Source organism: Chinchilla lanigera, unplaced genomic scaffold (genome assembly GCF_000276665.1).
Source record: "Chinchilla lanigera isolate Chin_1 unplaced genomic scaffold, ChiLan1.0 scaffold00041, whole genome shotgun sequence".
NCBI classification, from domain to species: Eukaryota; Metazoa; Chordata; class Mammalia; order Rodentia; family Chinchillidae; genus Chinchilla; species Chinchilla lanigera.
The window spans coordinates 15,027,255-15,042,389 of NW_004955442.1; the positions used below are offsets into that span (position 1 = coordinate 15,027,255).

Sequence of the window (15,135 nt, forward strand, 5' to 3'; positions counted from 1 at the left end):
GATTTTTTTTTTTTTTCTTGTCTTTTTGAGACAGGGTCTCGCTATACAGTTCAGGCTGGCCTTGAGCTCACTTATGTAGCCCAGGCTGGCCTCGAACTCACAAGGATCCTTCTGCCTCAGCCTCCTCAGTGCTGGGATTACAGGCAGGCGCCACCATGCGCAGCGATTAGAAAGATTTTGGAAGAATCAAACTTGTCTAACTTCTTGAAACAGAGACCTCCCCTTCCATATGATTCAGGCCAGTTCCAAATTCTGCCAAAGATGAGCTGTTTCAAAATCTAGAAACCCCATCAGACCCCTGTGCCCGTGAAACTGCTTGTTTCTGCTCCTGAGGTGGTGGGCTCACATAAGCTCACCCTCCAGCAGGTTCTCACCCAACGCAGGGCTGCTGGGGAGGAAACCACACAGACCTGTCCCCAGGCAAGGTATGGGAGAGACCCCCGGCAGCCTGCCCATGCTGAGGGGCTCCCAAAAAAAATCCCAGGGCAGATGACCAGCTGGAGACCTGTGGCCAGCCTCCCTGACTTCACCTTGCAGAAATGGATGAGGCAGGACCTCTGCCTCCAACTCTCTGGGTGGGTCCCTGGTGGCAGGATGGGCATCAAAGCCTGTTCTGAAATCCAGCAAGGCCCAGAAAGCTGTTGTGTGGTGCAGCACCATGCCAGCTGCACTCACAGAGGAGGCTCTTGGAAGCATTTGCAGCTGGCACAGGAGAGAGAACAGGGAGTTTCTGAGCTGCCTTCTGGGCTAGTACGGTCAGGAGGTTACAAGTTCCCACCAGAATAAAAAGTAGGGAGGATAGACCCTCTGTGTTCCCCAAGGGGGTTGGGACCATCAGCCCACTGTGCAGTAGACCCAAGGCTTGCACTCCAGAAGGGCTGGGTCCTAAGACAGAGGCCTTGGAGCCAACCTGTGTGATCCTGGCTGAGAGCGCCTTGTTTATTAAGCAGAGACTGGGGGAAGCACTGCACAGAGCACCATTTGTAGGTACTCCTCACAGCCACCCTAAGAGGTAGGGAGGGTTAGGCTGACTCACAGATAGGGAGACTGAGGCTCTGAGTAGACCTATAATGTGTCCATGGACATGCTTCCAAATGACCCTGCCCTGCATCCTCACTGGAGATAGCCTGCCTGCCACCTGAATGGTCGTGTGTGGTGCCACTCTTTGTGGCTCAAGTCTGCAGATGGCATTCCCTGGCCAGATCTCCGGGCCATCAGTGGGACTTGAAGGTCACCTCCACAGGAAAATGGTCACTGACACAAAGAGCCTGGAAAGAGAGGGAGCAGAGCCTCAGCAGTCCTGCAGTATGATGGGACCAATAATTATCCACAAACCCCTGCCTCTGTGGGAAGGGGGCCAGTAAGGCCTAGGTGTCCACCCCTGTTACCATTCACAGGTCCACAGCTGGTCCCTGTGTGGGACAGTAGAGGGCCCTGCAAACACCCGCTGTTGGCAGGGACTGAGGGTCTGCAGGCCTTAGGCTATAAGCATCTTTGCAAGGAGGAGCATGACGGGGAAGCAGGAACAGTATCCTGGCCTTTCCTCCCAGTCTGCGCCAGCAGGGCCCAGACCGGGCTCCTCTCCACACTCACCTGATCCTGATCTAGGCCGAACTCCTCCTGAAAGTCATGCACAGCGGCCGAATGGGGCTTCAGGCTCCTCCGCAAATGGGCACCGCACACCACAATGCGGTCATAGGCACAGTCCGAGTTGCCCACTGTGGTATCGGCACTATCGGGGATGAGCCATTTGAAGACCTCACTGCTGCGCAGGCGGATGGCTGCCCAGTCCTCTGCCCGCACGTAGTTGCAGTCCGCATTGAAGTCGCCCAGAAACAGCATGTCCTGTGGGTGTCGCTGAGGTCTGAGACCGGTTTGGTAACCCAAACCCCTGGCATGCACCAGCGGGACCTTAGGACCAAGAACTGGGCAGAGAGCTTACGTCAGTGTCCCACTTGTTGATCACGTCCAAGTACACGTCGTAAAGGGCGTCAATCTCCGACACGGCCTGGTGAGGCGCTGCATGCAGTGGGATTAACACCAGCTCTTTGGCAGCTGTGCGGGGGCAGGCAGTGTTACAAAGCAGAGTCTGGCCAAGGAAGGAGCCTGTCAGGGCATAGCCTGGAGGACAGGGATTGGGGAGGCCGGAGCCAACCTCACCACAGGTAGGGGCGGAGAATTTGACGACAAAAGGATCGCGGCTAAAGGCGTCTTCTGGGTCTGGGTACTGGTATGTCTCCATGACTGACACTGCATCTTTCCTGGGAGCAAAGTACTGGTGGTCCACTGAGCCTGCCACCTGGGCCCTGCATGCCCCTCCCTGCAGCCCCTCTCGTGTCACCTGTATATGAACAGGTACATCTCCTTGTATTGGTCCCGACCCAGCGGCTTGCTGCTCACAAAGCTGTACTCGTGCTTGGACTCGCTGTGAAGAGAAGGGCCAGGCCATGTCAAGCGCTGCACTGAGATTATCAAGATTGAGGGTTCGCACAGGAGTCTTGTTCACACCTGTTGATCTGCTCCAAGAGTGTTGTGACAGCGCTCAGGTCTGGGTCCCGCACCTCCTGCACAAGCATGATGTCGTAGCCAGCCAGGATCTGGGGGAGGAGTCGTCAGGTCGAAGAGCTTGTCAGACATGCCCTGGATCCCAGACTGCCCCCCACAACCTGCGCTCCTGGCCTTACTTGTGCAATGACACTGCCACAGGCTGGGTCCGACGCTTTTCTGTCGCCAAAGCTCTGGATGTTGAAGGCTCCGATGCGCAGCGCCACAGACCCCGCAAACCCCAGCACCCAGACTGCCACTAGCAGGGCGCCTGGCCCACCCATGGCAGAGGCTGAGCTGAAAGGGTCAGGAACAGCCTAGGAGTAATAATCCTGACCACACCTTGCTGGGGTCTGCTGGGTCTGCCCGGTCTGCCCCCAGCACTGGCCTTGGGAGAAAGCGCATTTACTCCTAAATTCTCCATGTCAGCCCAGCCCCGTCCACTCCCAGTGGTGCACCAGGCTGTCAGCCTATGACGGGTATTCTACTGCATGAGAGAACAGTTGTAAATGCAGGGGTTCTGTTCCCATCCAGCCTCCAGCTCAACCCAGTCCCGAGACTTACCTGAGAAGTGAATTAAGTGGTGTCAGACGCTCTGGGGTACTGTTCCAAGTGAGGACCTGAGGTCCAGGCTAGGGCCTGTTGTGGCCCTGGACGAACTGTGCTGGCCCTGGACGAACTGTGCTGTCCTGACCCAGCAGGAGCTCTGATGCAAGGGCACTGGTGGGTATTTGAGGCCCTGCTCCAGGGAGGGGCAGGGCTTCACTGGGTCCCGCCTCCTTCATAAAGTACCTGCCAAAACTCCTGGCTCCCATCCCCGTGGAATCCCCAGAAGGCAAGGGCCAACTGTTGTGCCCCAGGCTTATCCCCGAACCACCCTGGAAGCCCGCTAAGGACAGTCTCAGGACTTCAGAAAAGGGGAAGCCACACCCACGGTCAAGGCCTTATTTTTGACTCCACCTCCCCAGAAACTAGGTCACCTAGAATCTGCCTCCATGAGCCACATCCTCTTGGGAAAATAGGCAGTCAGGAAAGACCTGCCCCATTCCTGGTCCAACATTCCCTGCTGCTTTGCCTACACCTGTCCTCAGCTCAGGGTGGAAAGCTGCGGCTGTTCAGTTCACCTTGAGGTTCCGGAGGCTCAGCCTCACACTTTAACCCATGGCAGCCCAAGGTAGGAGGCTGGAAAGCAGCACCAGTTTCCCCCAGCCCCCACAGGCCTGGAGAAGCTGGGGTCATCTCCAGCTGGGAAGAGGCTGCCTGTCAACATGCCAGAGACACCCACACGCCAGAGATGCCGCCAAAGCTGACAATACCCCTGGGCTGGTGGCCAGGCATCTGAACAAGTGCGGCTTCGGCAGGAGGTGCTGCCAGAAGTCACCTCCACAGGCCACTCCCCAACACCACAAGCTGCAAGTTTTCATGTTTTATTGTAAAGCAACAAAAGACTTCCACATATTTACATACCATCTCCTTTGGATGCCTGAAACTCTGGGCTGTCTTTTCTACCAGAGCAGGCAGGCATAGATGGGCACTGAGGGTCCTTACCACTGCCCCTGCCCCTGCCACTGCCCCAGCCCCAGCCCAATGGGACCCTACAGGCTCCATGCTAGACAATGACTGTCTGCACCTCAAGCGGGCCCTCTGGTGAAGCAATGACCAGCTCGCCTGCATGCTCAAGGATCTCGATGTCCTCTGATGACACCATTGTCACAGTGGCCTGTTCAGTGCCATTTGAGCTTGTGCGGGCTGCAAGCACAGTACCCTCACTGATAGCTGAGGCCAGGGTCATGGCCACTTGTTCTGTCAAGCTCTCAGGGGTGGCAATGGTGATGGTGTCTGCAGAGGCTGCCTCCGAGCCCAGCCCTGCCTCCTGGTCCACGGTCACATTCTGCACAATGATCTGGTGCCCAGCACTGGCCTGGTGCACAATCTGCTGTACCACCTTCATGATGTGGCTGTCCACCTGCAGGAACCAGAGCTCAGCCCAAGAGGCTGCTCAAGGGGCCAGACCAGCCTCCCACCCTTGCCGGGCCCCTCACCTCTGTCTGGGTGCCCTCGATAACCTCTGTAGCTTCACTGGTCTCCGCATCATCTGCAGTGGCCTGGACAGATGGTCAGAAGTCAGCCTTGACTGCCATGGGCCATCCTGGCCCCACCAGTCCCACACCAACCTCAATGATGTATTCTTGCGTGTCAGCCACCACAGATGAGAACTCCACCAGCACAGTGTGGGGGTCCTCAGCCAGCACAGTGGCAGCTGCTGAGGGGCTCTCCTCAGACACCAGCAATTCCTCCACCTCCAGTAGGCAGCCCCCTGCCGGGGTAGGGAAGCTCAGTCACAGTCACGCAACCCCCAGCCCTCATGCCTCTCCCCACCCACTGGCCCAGACCTTTGGTACGCAGGTGCCGGTTAAGCGTGCCATGCTCAGCAAAACCACGGCCACACTTGTAGCACTTGAAGGGCTTCTCGCCTGTGTGGTGCCGCACATGCCGCACCAGTGACCCCTTCTCTCGGAAGCCTCGGCTGCAGAACTGGCACACGTGTGGCTTCTCCTCCAAGTGTGTCCGGAAGTGCACCTGCTGGGCATTCTGTGGACACCAGTCCCCGCCAGCCTGGTCTCAGCCAGAACAGACCAAGGCTATCCCCACCCACCTCTGGTGCTAAAAGGCAGAGACTGAGCAGGCTGAGGACCAGGGGAGGCAGGGATAAAAGTGGCACATCTGGCCCCAGGGCTACACAACCTGGACACCAGGGTCCCACCTTAGTCTTGTAGCGCTTGCCACACTGGGGACAAGGGAAGGGCCGCTCATCGGAGTGGACGCGCCGGTGGCCACGCACATGGGCGATGGTCTTGTACAGCTTCCCACAGTCCCCGCAGCGGAAGCGGCGCTCGTGCACATGCACCTCCTGGTGTTTCTTGAGCAGGTAGGCCTTGGGAAAGGCCTTGCCACACTGTGCACAGGGGAACGGCCTCGGCCCTGGGACCACACACAACATCAGCCAGGCCTGCCACCCACAGCACATCTGCCTACCCACTGTGGAACCATAGGCCATCCCGGCTTCCCCAGGCCCCTCACTGTCCACGGACCTACCTGCCCTCTACCACCCACCTGCATGGCCTCTCTTGTGAGCCTCCAGGGTGGCTGCTGTTGGGAAGGTCTCACTGCATTGAGGACATGGGTGCGTCCTGGGCACAGTGGAAGCCTCACTGGCCACCTGCTGGGGGACCACAAGCAGGCCTCCAGCACCCACTGCAGGCTGTGCCTCAGCCACACCACAGCTAAGACCAGGGCACCCAGCCCGGCCAGCTCCCTCATGGCCCCAGGGAAGGAAGTAAAGCAGTGCTACCATCCACTGCAAGGAGCACAGGCATCATCAGGCCCAAACTCCCATGTCCAGCCCCCAGCAGGAGGATGTCAGGAAGAAACACCTACTGTCTCCATCTGCTCCACCTCCAATAGTGGGAGTTCTGAAGGTCCATCTCCCAGGGGCTGCGGACTAGACCCAGAGGTTGGGGCCGGCTCAAGGGCACTTTCCTCCCCAGTGACCCGCTCAAGAACAATGCCAGAATTCTGTATAGCCTGGTGCAAAAGGTTTTCACGGCTGCCCTCACTAGAACAAGGAAGCTCCTCGGGGTCTGGAGGCTGCAGAAAAAGCAGACAGAGGCACACTAGCCAGACAGCCTGACACACATCACCCACCCTACAGTGCAGACCCACACCAGGTCCAGGGGCCCTAGAGGTACTATGCACCCTCAGAGCGCGATGGTGCGCTCCCAGCCTCTAGCCCTAGCTGTCTTGCTTTCATTAGGTGAAGTCCAGTACCTTGACCCCTGCTCACCCTTCCCCCTTGCCTCTTCCCTGCCCTCTGGCATGTTACCCACCACCTAAGGAGCTCTTTAGTCTCCTCTGTAGGCAGACAGAGCTCCTGCCAGCCGCTCAAATCACCTAATCCCGCTGGACTCAGTGCCCAGAGCAAAGAGACGGCAAAATGGGCAGAGGGCAGAGTGGAGAGTGGCCCTACCTCTGGGGCCAGGGGTTTCATGCCCAACGGCAGTTCCTGCATCTGGACATGGACTTCATGGATGACAGTGCCCTTGGCATCTGTCACCAGATGAATCACCGGCGATGTCTCCACAGGCTCGCCTGTCACTGATGAAGATGTAACTGTCCCCACGGTGGAGGCACCTGAGCCTTTAAGGCAGAATTGAGTGAGCTCTGAAGCATTTCCCCCGATGAGCAGTGGTACCTAGGCCAGAGGCCAAGGCCAAAAACAGCAGCCCCAAATACCCAGACATATCCTACCATGCTGACCTGTAGGCATATCTTCTTTGCCCACAACCACATCCTTGCTCATGGTGAAGCGAATTTTTTCTGTGCATGGAGTGAGAGACTTGAGGTGCCTCGTTAGCGCTCCAGACTCCCGGAAGCTCTTCCCACACTTGGCACACTTATATGGACGCTCATCTGTGGAGAGAACAGTTAGCCTTCAGCAGACAATGGCCTGTGACCCTGTGACAAGGGGAAGGCAGCCAAGGAACCCCTGCTTCTTTACTCAGAAAACAGGGACACAGGCCAAGAGTAGGGCACCCCAAGGCCAGCTGGGAGGGCGCAGCTCACCTGTGTGCCTCCGGTGGTGCCGGATGAGTGAGCCCTTAGTCCGAAAGGAGGCCCCGCAGAGCTTGCACTCGTGGTCCTTGCGGCTGCTGTGGGTGACCATGTGGGCCTTGAGGATGCTGCCCTGCAGGGGAGGGGCAGTGAGACTCAGGGCAACCCCCTGGGTAGGAGAAGGCAGGAGGCCTGGCCAGCCCTTGCCCCGAGGGGCTCACCGTCTTGAAGGTCTTGTGACACAGCATGCACACGTAGCGGCCATCCTTGTTCACCAGCAGCTTGGCCTGTGCCTGCTCACCCTCCACAGCAAGCTCAATCCCCTGATGGCTGGGACTACCCGGGGCCTCTGCCATCTCAGTGTCCCCTGGCTCTGCATCAGCAGCCACGATGACCTCTTTAATATGTCCACTGCCTAAGGAAAGGCAAGTCACCATAAGCCTTGGGTGGTACCACAGGACTTGCCTCAAAAGATCTATACAGAAGGCGACGGGATTGGTGGCGCGGAGGAAGGGGACACACGACATCTCCACTCGCCCTGGCCCCACCGTAAGAACAGATGTCCCATCTTTCATGCCAAGAACATATGTGGGTTCTGGCAACAATGTGCTTGGGCACAGAGACAGAGGTTGGGCCAGCCCAGCTGCCTGTGTCTATCCTGTATATACAGCGCCACCAAGCCCATGCTTAGAAAGTGCTTCTGGGATCACCCACAGGCTGGGCTGCCAGTGGGCAAGCAGACCCCACCAGAGCCCTGTCCTGGGGCAGGCTGTGGAGATGAGTCCTTGGCAGATGTAAATGCTCCCCAGACACCCGGATGCCCTAAGGAAAGGAAGTCAGGCTTTTTGTTTCTCAGTGGTGCTGAGGATATATGACAATGTGCAAACTGAGACTGCAAACACTTCATTTTCTGCTCATAAAAGTGATGAGTGGGAAACAGCTGAGAAGCCACTTCTTGGAAACCACCTCCATCTGGCTGGCATCTTGTTCTCTTGAAATAAAACCCAAGCGAGTGACTCAAAAACAATTAGGGCATCTCTCAAGTGTAATCCTGCTGACATTCTCCGTGCCCTAGACATGTCTTCCCAAGAACAGAGACCTGATGGGTGATAACCTGAGAAGGCTACACCAGCCCATAAGGAAACGTGAGTCTGCATCCAGAGCAAAGGCAAGAAGGCCTGGAGGTGGTGATCACCTACCCCACATATCCTAGTACTTAAGTCTTGCCCCCAAAGGACAGAGCCCAGTTAGCCAGCCGCCTCTCTGCCATTTCTCTCTCCGAGGTCAACAGGAACACTGGAAGCCCTCAGTTCCAGCCCACTCAGGATGCTCGTAAAGGGGCAAAAAATCCAAAGGGTACAAGAGATGCAAAGGGGGTGGAGGTGGACTGAAGTACTATCATAGCAAGGGCTACCATGCCAGGCAAAGCCTGGGAACCACTGGAGGTCAAGGGTAGGTCAAAGGGCCCTAGCTGGCCAAAGGCCTGGGGCCTGAACATACTGCTGAAACCTAGGGAATTTTTTTTCCCAAGTGATACCACATACCCAACCCAGAAACTAAACTCTGAACCAGCGCTACAGCAAAGGCCTGCCCCTAACGGCAACATTCCTAAATCTGAGTGATAACAGGTGTCTCTGTTTTAGGAAACTCAGAAGAAAGACACTGTGGACCCAGGACAGGTATCCTAGCTGCCTCCCTGGGCAGCTCAGCTTGCTCAGATACTCCCTTTCCCAACCCCAAGGCTGCCCTCTCTCATAGATCCTCCCTGTTCCTGCTCCAGGCAGTCCCCACAGCTTCCCAAAGCCAAGTTCTGCCTGCTGCCCAAACCCAAACCCACTTTCTGTCCAGCAACCTGCCTTGGCACCTGCTCAGTAGACACCTCAAGTAATGACTGTTTCCTTCCCAACTTCCCACAGTATCAGGCCCAACCTGAATGCCCTCCCCTGGCATCTGCTCATGCAGCCACTCATTCCCATCTTTCCATCTGGCCAGGCAACCCTTTGAATGCTCTCATTAATGAGAGCCTGACCCAGTCCAGACCTCTCCATGCCCCCTTTCCCACTGCATATCAGTGAGGCAATTAAATTTAAAACATGGCCATCAAACAAGCTTTGGCGTTGTATGCTCATAAAAACTCAATGACAATAAGGATAGGAATTTCAACACCCATGTAAACAAGTACTAGAGGTGAAAAGCAAGGTCAGGTAGCAAGTTGGGGCCAGCTACAGGAGCAGGGGCACCCCAATTGCCCCATACCAACCATCCAAAGCTAACAGCTGGCCCAGGTGAACCTGCAGGGGTGTGCCAGGTAGGTGTCACATGCGGCAGTGAGCAGGAAACAGCAGAATGGCAGAGAAGTGAGAAGGGTCTAAGGGCAGGGAAGAAAAACCCTGGGAAAGCCTGCTCAGGACAGTGCACAGAGTGAAGGCTCCCCAATGCTTGCACATACCCTAGGTTGTTCAGGGTACTGTGGACACAGAATATATGGCTCTGTTCCCACAGAGCCTGGTGTTTGATGCACCCTCTTCCTGCAGGCCCTACCCAGGAGAAGCTTACAGAAGCCCTCAGCCCCTCTGCAGCCAGGTTTTGCTCTCAGAGTGAAGGATGTGGCAGCAGAAGTGCCTTATCCTTCAGCCCCAACTACAGGTGGCCATCAGGTCAGCAACATCTCCCTGCCAAGAGAACAGCAGGTGGACAGCTGACTTACCAACAAGGTCAGGAGCATGGCTGATGTCTGTTGCCAGAGAGGCTGCCTCCACCACAATGTGGGCCACAGTGATGGGTTCTTCTGGGCCTGCTGCCGTTGGCACCACCTACCAATTGGAGAATAGGAACAAAAAGGACACATTCATGGGCTCCAGAATTTCCAGAGAAGGACCTGGGCTCCCTTGGCATAAAGTTGTGGAGGAGTAAACTGGGAGCACATGCCTGGCCCCTGTCCTGCAGCATGGCTGGAATGGAGACTCCCATCTTGCCCCACAAGACCACAGCTCTGAGACTGACTTCTGCCTGGCTCCTCCATCCCACGGCTGGGGAGCCGTATCACTCTGATATCTCTCATCCTGGCCTGGACACGGCACAGCGGCACCCACAGTCAGGCACTTATAACTGTGAAGCAGGGCTGTGGCAGGCACAACAGTGCAGCATCCACACCTCCAACCCCAGCCAGGTGGTCAGAACAAAGGGTCAGAGTAAGGCACCACAGTTCCAATGTCATCTAGACCACTGGTGGCCTGAGGCCACTGACTTCTCCCTGAGGCTCCTTTCTTGATTCTATACAATGACGATAAAAAGAGCTCCCACCTGTGAGGGGTGCTATAAAACTTAGTAAGGCTGTGTGATTAGCCCCAAGCGTATCACAGGGGCAGGAATCATATGCAGGACAGGAGACAAGTCAAGAAAACAAACACCACCATAACACCCTGAGCTAAAACTCTAAGGAAAGAGGGACCCAGTCCCTCAACTGTGCAGGACGTGAGAAGGCTGAGCCACCCAAGCCATCCAGGAAGCTCCAGTGTACCACCAGGATTAGTGGCACAAGAAGGACCCTCCTTTATCTGAAACCAGATGTCTGCCCTCTGCCCACACACGTCACCAGGAACCAGCTACACAGGTCTGTCCTAGCATTCTTCCTCCTCTTCCCAACAGGTGAGCCCAGGAAGGGGTGGGGGTAGGTGCAGGAGGGTAGGGGCTCACCTCCTGGCCCAAGAGTGTGGTGGTAGCAGAGGGGGCATGCAGGGCTTCCGGAGGGGCCCGCTGGCAGGCCTTTTGAATCTTGTGGTGAACAAAGTCTTCCAAGGCAGTAAATTCCACCTGGCAGCGGCCACATCTGTGCACGTCATCCTCATCTGCAATGAGCCTGTTGTCAGAGGCTCCTGGCTAGGCAAGCAGGGCCGATCCAGCTTCCTCTCCAGCCCCAAACCACTCGCCCAAGGATGGCATCAGAAGCAGAGCTCTTGCCCCAGCCCTTCCAGAGGCTGCTGAGAACATGTTTGGAGGTCCAAGACTAGGGAACCCTAAGCAGTCTCCAACCTCTGGAAGTCTTCAGAAGCAAGACCCACCCAGGATGGCACCTGCCACACACTTAGGCTCCAAAACCCACGGAGGCTGTCATGCCCAAAGCCCCTACTCTAGTGATAAGAGAAAGGCCCAGAAGGGGCTGAGAAGCAAAAGGACTTGCCCAAGCAGTTTAAGGACAGTAGAGGACTGAGTTTTGTTTTGTTTCCTTGGAGTTCTTCTTTCGGGGCGGGGGGGGGGGGGGGTTTTTGTTTTTGAGACAGGATCTCACTATGCAGTTCAGGCTGGGCTTGAACTCACTATGGAGCCCATACTGGCCTTGAACTGACAGTAATCCCATCCAAGTGCTGGGATTACAGGCATGTGCCATCATGTCTGGCTTAGTTTTTGGTTTTTGGCTTTTTTTTTTTTTTTTTTTTTCCGGTACCGAGAATCGAACTCATGACCTTGCACTTACCAGGCAGGCGTTGTGCCACTGAGGTAAATCCCCAACCCCAGTTTTTGGTTTTTGGGGTTTGTTTTTTGAGACAGGATCTCACCATGTAGTTTAGATTGGCCTTCGACTCAATCTTCTGTTTCAACCTCCCAAGCACTGGGATTATAGGTATGAACTACCCTGAACACTGTTGGGGTGCTAGGGATGTAATTCAATGGTAGAGCACTTGTCTAACATGTATCACCAAAAAACAAACAAAAATATGTAATTGTTGATGACTGAATATGCCCTTGAGCATTTCAGTGACCATCTCTAAACCGTTTTCTTCATCTGTAAAATGGGCTGACCTGAGGTGTATTCAAGGGCCATGGCACTCTACTGAGCCCCATAAGGTTTTGGCTAAGAGTCCAGCTTTTGGAAAAGACAGGAACAGAAGGGGTCCTAATCTCTAACCACTCTTATTACTGGTGCTGGACTGAACCAGAACCTTCCTTGCCCACACTAAGCACACACACTACCACTGAGCTACACTGCCCAGCCCCTGACCACTCTTTTCTCCTTGACTTGATGCTTCATTAGTCCCCAACAGACAAAACCCCTGTTCAGATACAGGTGCCAAGACTAGAGTATCCCAGAGGGGCTGCACACCCACATCCAAGCCCTTCATCGTCACCATGCCTGTCCTAGGACCTCTGGCTCCGAGTCCCTATGTATGACAGGTACCTCTCTAGGAATGTCAACAAATCTGCCAGCACCCTGAGGAAACAGATGACTACTCCCAACCTAGAAAAACAACTTGAGGTTCAAGTCAACCAGGTGAACCTGAGGGCCAACCCAGACGCCCGGCTACCATAAAAGTCTGACTGTACCTAGCACTTCCCACAGTCATTCATCAAAGTCAAATCCAGGTCTGATACATGGGAGGAGCCCAGTCAAGGTTTGTTTAATTAATGAGTGAATAAAGTGCCAGGCAACAGCTATGACTCAACCACAGGCCACCTAACAGAGGGCAGTCCCCTCTGGCGGCTGGCACAAACCAGGCATGAGGTGCCTGTCACCCTCCTAACTCTCCCAACTCATTGAGAATCTGATTTAGCACAATAGTATTGCCACTGAAGGAGACCTAGCTCGGAAGGCGATATACCACTGCATTTCACAGAGACAAGGAGGACAGACCCAGCAAGGCACAACCACCTCCAAAGAAACTCTTCTCAACTTGGCACTGCCCACTCCAAGCAGAACTAAGAGGGGGATATATGTATGTGTGTGTATATATATATATATATCTCCTGTATATACATGTATTCTGTACATATATGTATTCTAGGCTGGAGCTATAGCTCAGTGGCACAAGCGCCTGCCTGGCGAGTGCAAGGTCCTGAGTTCCATTCCCAGTAAAAAAAAATGTATCCTGTGGGAACAAAAAACACCCTTACCACAATTATCACTAACCAACCCCCTTCTTGTCTGATCTTGACAGAATCCAGGAGAGTAGAGACCTAGGTTGTTCTAAAAAGCTATCATTGTCCCTAGGCTGTAATGGGGAACCTTTTAGAGCTTTCAATGATACAAACACCCACTGCAACATGGATGCCATAGATTCTCCCATAAAGTAGAAGAACCCACAAATTAAAGGAGTGGAGTTAAGGAGCTACAGGATCCTGGATCCAATCCAGTCCTTGCTACTTACTAAATGCGTGACCAGGCCACTTTTACATCCATGAACCTCAATGGTCCTCATCTCTAAAGTGGTAATAATAATAGCATCCACATCTCAGAATTAGTTTAAGGATGAAGAAAGCTGCCGGACGTGGTGGTGTACGCCTGTAATGCCAGCACTCTGGGATACTGAAGAATCCCAAGTTCAAGCCCAGCCTGGGGAACTTAGTAAGACCCTGTCTCAAAAAGGGGGGGGGAGGGTTAAAGATGTAGCTCAACGCTACAGTACCACCAAAAAAAGGGGAAGACGGAAAAAGCAGGCGGGGGTAGGTGCTCAGCATATTCGAGACGCTGCCGTTTTGTTTTGTAGGGGAGGCGGAAGCGTTCCTTGTAGGAACCCCACCCGGGAAGAACGGGGCCCCGCCCCCCGCAGGGACGAAGGGGCTGACACCAAGGGCCCGAGGGCTGGGCCGTCCGCGCTTGCCTGGGTCCAATCTGGGACCTCGAGACTTCTGCGGGCACCCGCAAACGCGCACAGAGGCCCAGCGGGTGTGAGAGCCCCGCAGAGAAGCCCACGAGGGTGCGGAAGGCATGCGGGGCCCGCGGGGATCTTGGTCCAGGAGTCTGCACGCCGGAAGGTTCGACTCTCGGTATTCCACCAGCCCAGGCTGAGCCGCCCACCCTGGCCGTGCCAGCACAGTCTAGCCTCGTTACCTTCCTCGCCGAAGGGCGCTGGAAGGCCAAAGAAGCCGCCGGGGGCCGAAGCCGCTGCTGCGACCCCGCCCTCACCCGCTTCACGACCGGCTTCGGCCCGGGCTTCTGCCGTATGAGCGGCCGTCACCCGCACTGCCATCGCGCCCTCCATGTCGCAACGCGCCACAGAAAGATGGCGGATTTACGACTGTGTCGTCATAACAACGGGCCGCCGAGGGTGGTGTAAGGAAACGGCGAGAGGGGGCGGAGCAGAATTGAGCGGATTTGACAGGCAGGCCTCGAGGGGGTGTGGCCTGGAACCGAAGAGGTGGGGCCCCGCTCACAGAGCGGGGATCGGATGATATGGCTAGAGGGGTAGGGCTACAATGAAACAGATTGATCGGCAAAAAGGCGGAAGAGGGGTGGTTCTTCTGGGTGGGCGTGGTTGGTCTCTGCGTTGAAGGTGTGTCCAGACCCGGAAAAATGGAGTTGGGGCGGGGCTGTCAAGGAGCGATCCTAGGTTGGCCACGCTTTAAATTCCACCACTTGAATTCGGAGCCCGCTTGTCTACCTCTTCCCTAGGGAGTAAGTCTCCCTTCGTGATTACCCAGGTGACAGGGGACTACCAACCCCGTGAGGGACGGCTCACGCACAGGCTTGCAAAGTCTTTCATCCTTTTTTTTTTTTCTTTTTTTCTCATTTTTGAGACAGGGTCACTCTATGCAGTTCAGGCTGGCCTTGAGCGCATTTTGTAGCCCAGGCTGATCTCGAACTTGCAACGATCCTCCTGCCTCAGCCTCCCAAGTGCTGGAATTACAGGCGTGTGCCACCACGCCCGGCCTTTTGTTCTTTTATATTTTAAAAATTTTGTGATAAACACAAAGTTCACCATTAGTGACATTTAGTACACACACAGCATTAAGTATGCACCTATGCACCATCACCGCTATTTTCAAAACATCATGCTCTCAGCAACCTTGCTCTGCCACACCCTTTCACCCTGATATTCCCACCCTGAAGCCAACACCCATGGACTGAATCTCATGAAAGTATGAGCTAAATTAGACCTCTCCTCCTTTAAGTTATTGGTCTCAAGGATTGTGTCTCAGTGACAGAAAAGCTGCCTCATACAGTAACCCTCATTTTTGCTTGGCTTATTAGAAACAATACTGAAG

At 55.1% G+C, this 15,135-nt stretch overlaps 2 protein-coding genes across 9 annotated transcripts; both read right to left on the reverse strand.

The window, feature by feature from the left end:
* Positions 1-913: 913 nt before the first annotated feature.
* Positions 914-3,856, reverse strand: Dnase1l2 (deoxyribonuclease I-like 2). 2 transcript variants are annotated; one of them, XM_013517729.1, is made up of 7 exons: positions 3,109-3,856; positions 2,685-2,841; positions 2,509-2,625; positions 2,161-2,425; positions 1,943-2,055; positions 1,594-1,845; positions 914-1,268 (listed from the first exon to the last, which is right to left on the reverse strand). In XM_013517729.1, the coding sequence occupies exons 2-7, from the start codon at positions 2,826-2,828 to the stop codon at positions 1,215-1,217; spliced, it is 945 nt and encodes a 314-aa protein (XP_013373183.1). In that variant the 5' UTR covers positions 2,829-2,841; positions 3,109-3,856; the 3' UTR covers positions 914-1,214. The 2 variants fall into 2 exon arrangements, with proteins under 2 accessions (XP_013373183.1, XP_005391498.1); XM_005391441.2 differs by having other exon boundaries at positions 2,161-2,261; positions 2,342-2,425; positions 2,509-2,597; positions 2,685-3,856.
* Positions 3,857-3,955: 99 nt separating this feature from the next.
* On the reverse strand, positions 3,956-14,183 carry E4f1 (E4F transcription factor 1). 7 transcript variants are annotated; one of them, XM_005391438.2, is made up of 14 exons: positions 13,982-14,182; positions 10,852-11,003; positions 9,863-9,968; positions 7,377-7,570; positions 7,168-7,288; positions 6,862-7,014; positions 6,572-6,699; positions 5,983-6,192; positions 5,659-5,767; positions 5,309-5,526; positions 4,938-5,136; positions 4,719-4,861; positions 4,587-4,649; positions 3,956-4,510 (listed from the first exon to the last, which is right to left on the reverse strand). In XM_005391438.2, exons 1-14 carry the CDS (start codon positions 14,130-14,132, stop codon positions 4,154-4,156), a joined length of 2,304 nt encoding a protein of 767 aa, XP_005391495.1. In that variant the 5' UTR covers positions 14,133-14,182; the 3' UTR covers positions 3,956-4,153. The 7 variants fall into 7 exon arrangements, with proteins under 7 accessions (XP_005391495.1, XP_005391493.1, XP_005391492.1 ...); XM_005391436.2 differs by having other exon boundaries at positions 5,659-5,764; positions 6,572-6,741; XM_005391435.2 differs by having other exon boundaries at positions 6,572-6,741.
* Positions 14,184-15,135: the final 952 nt, after the last annotated feature.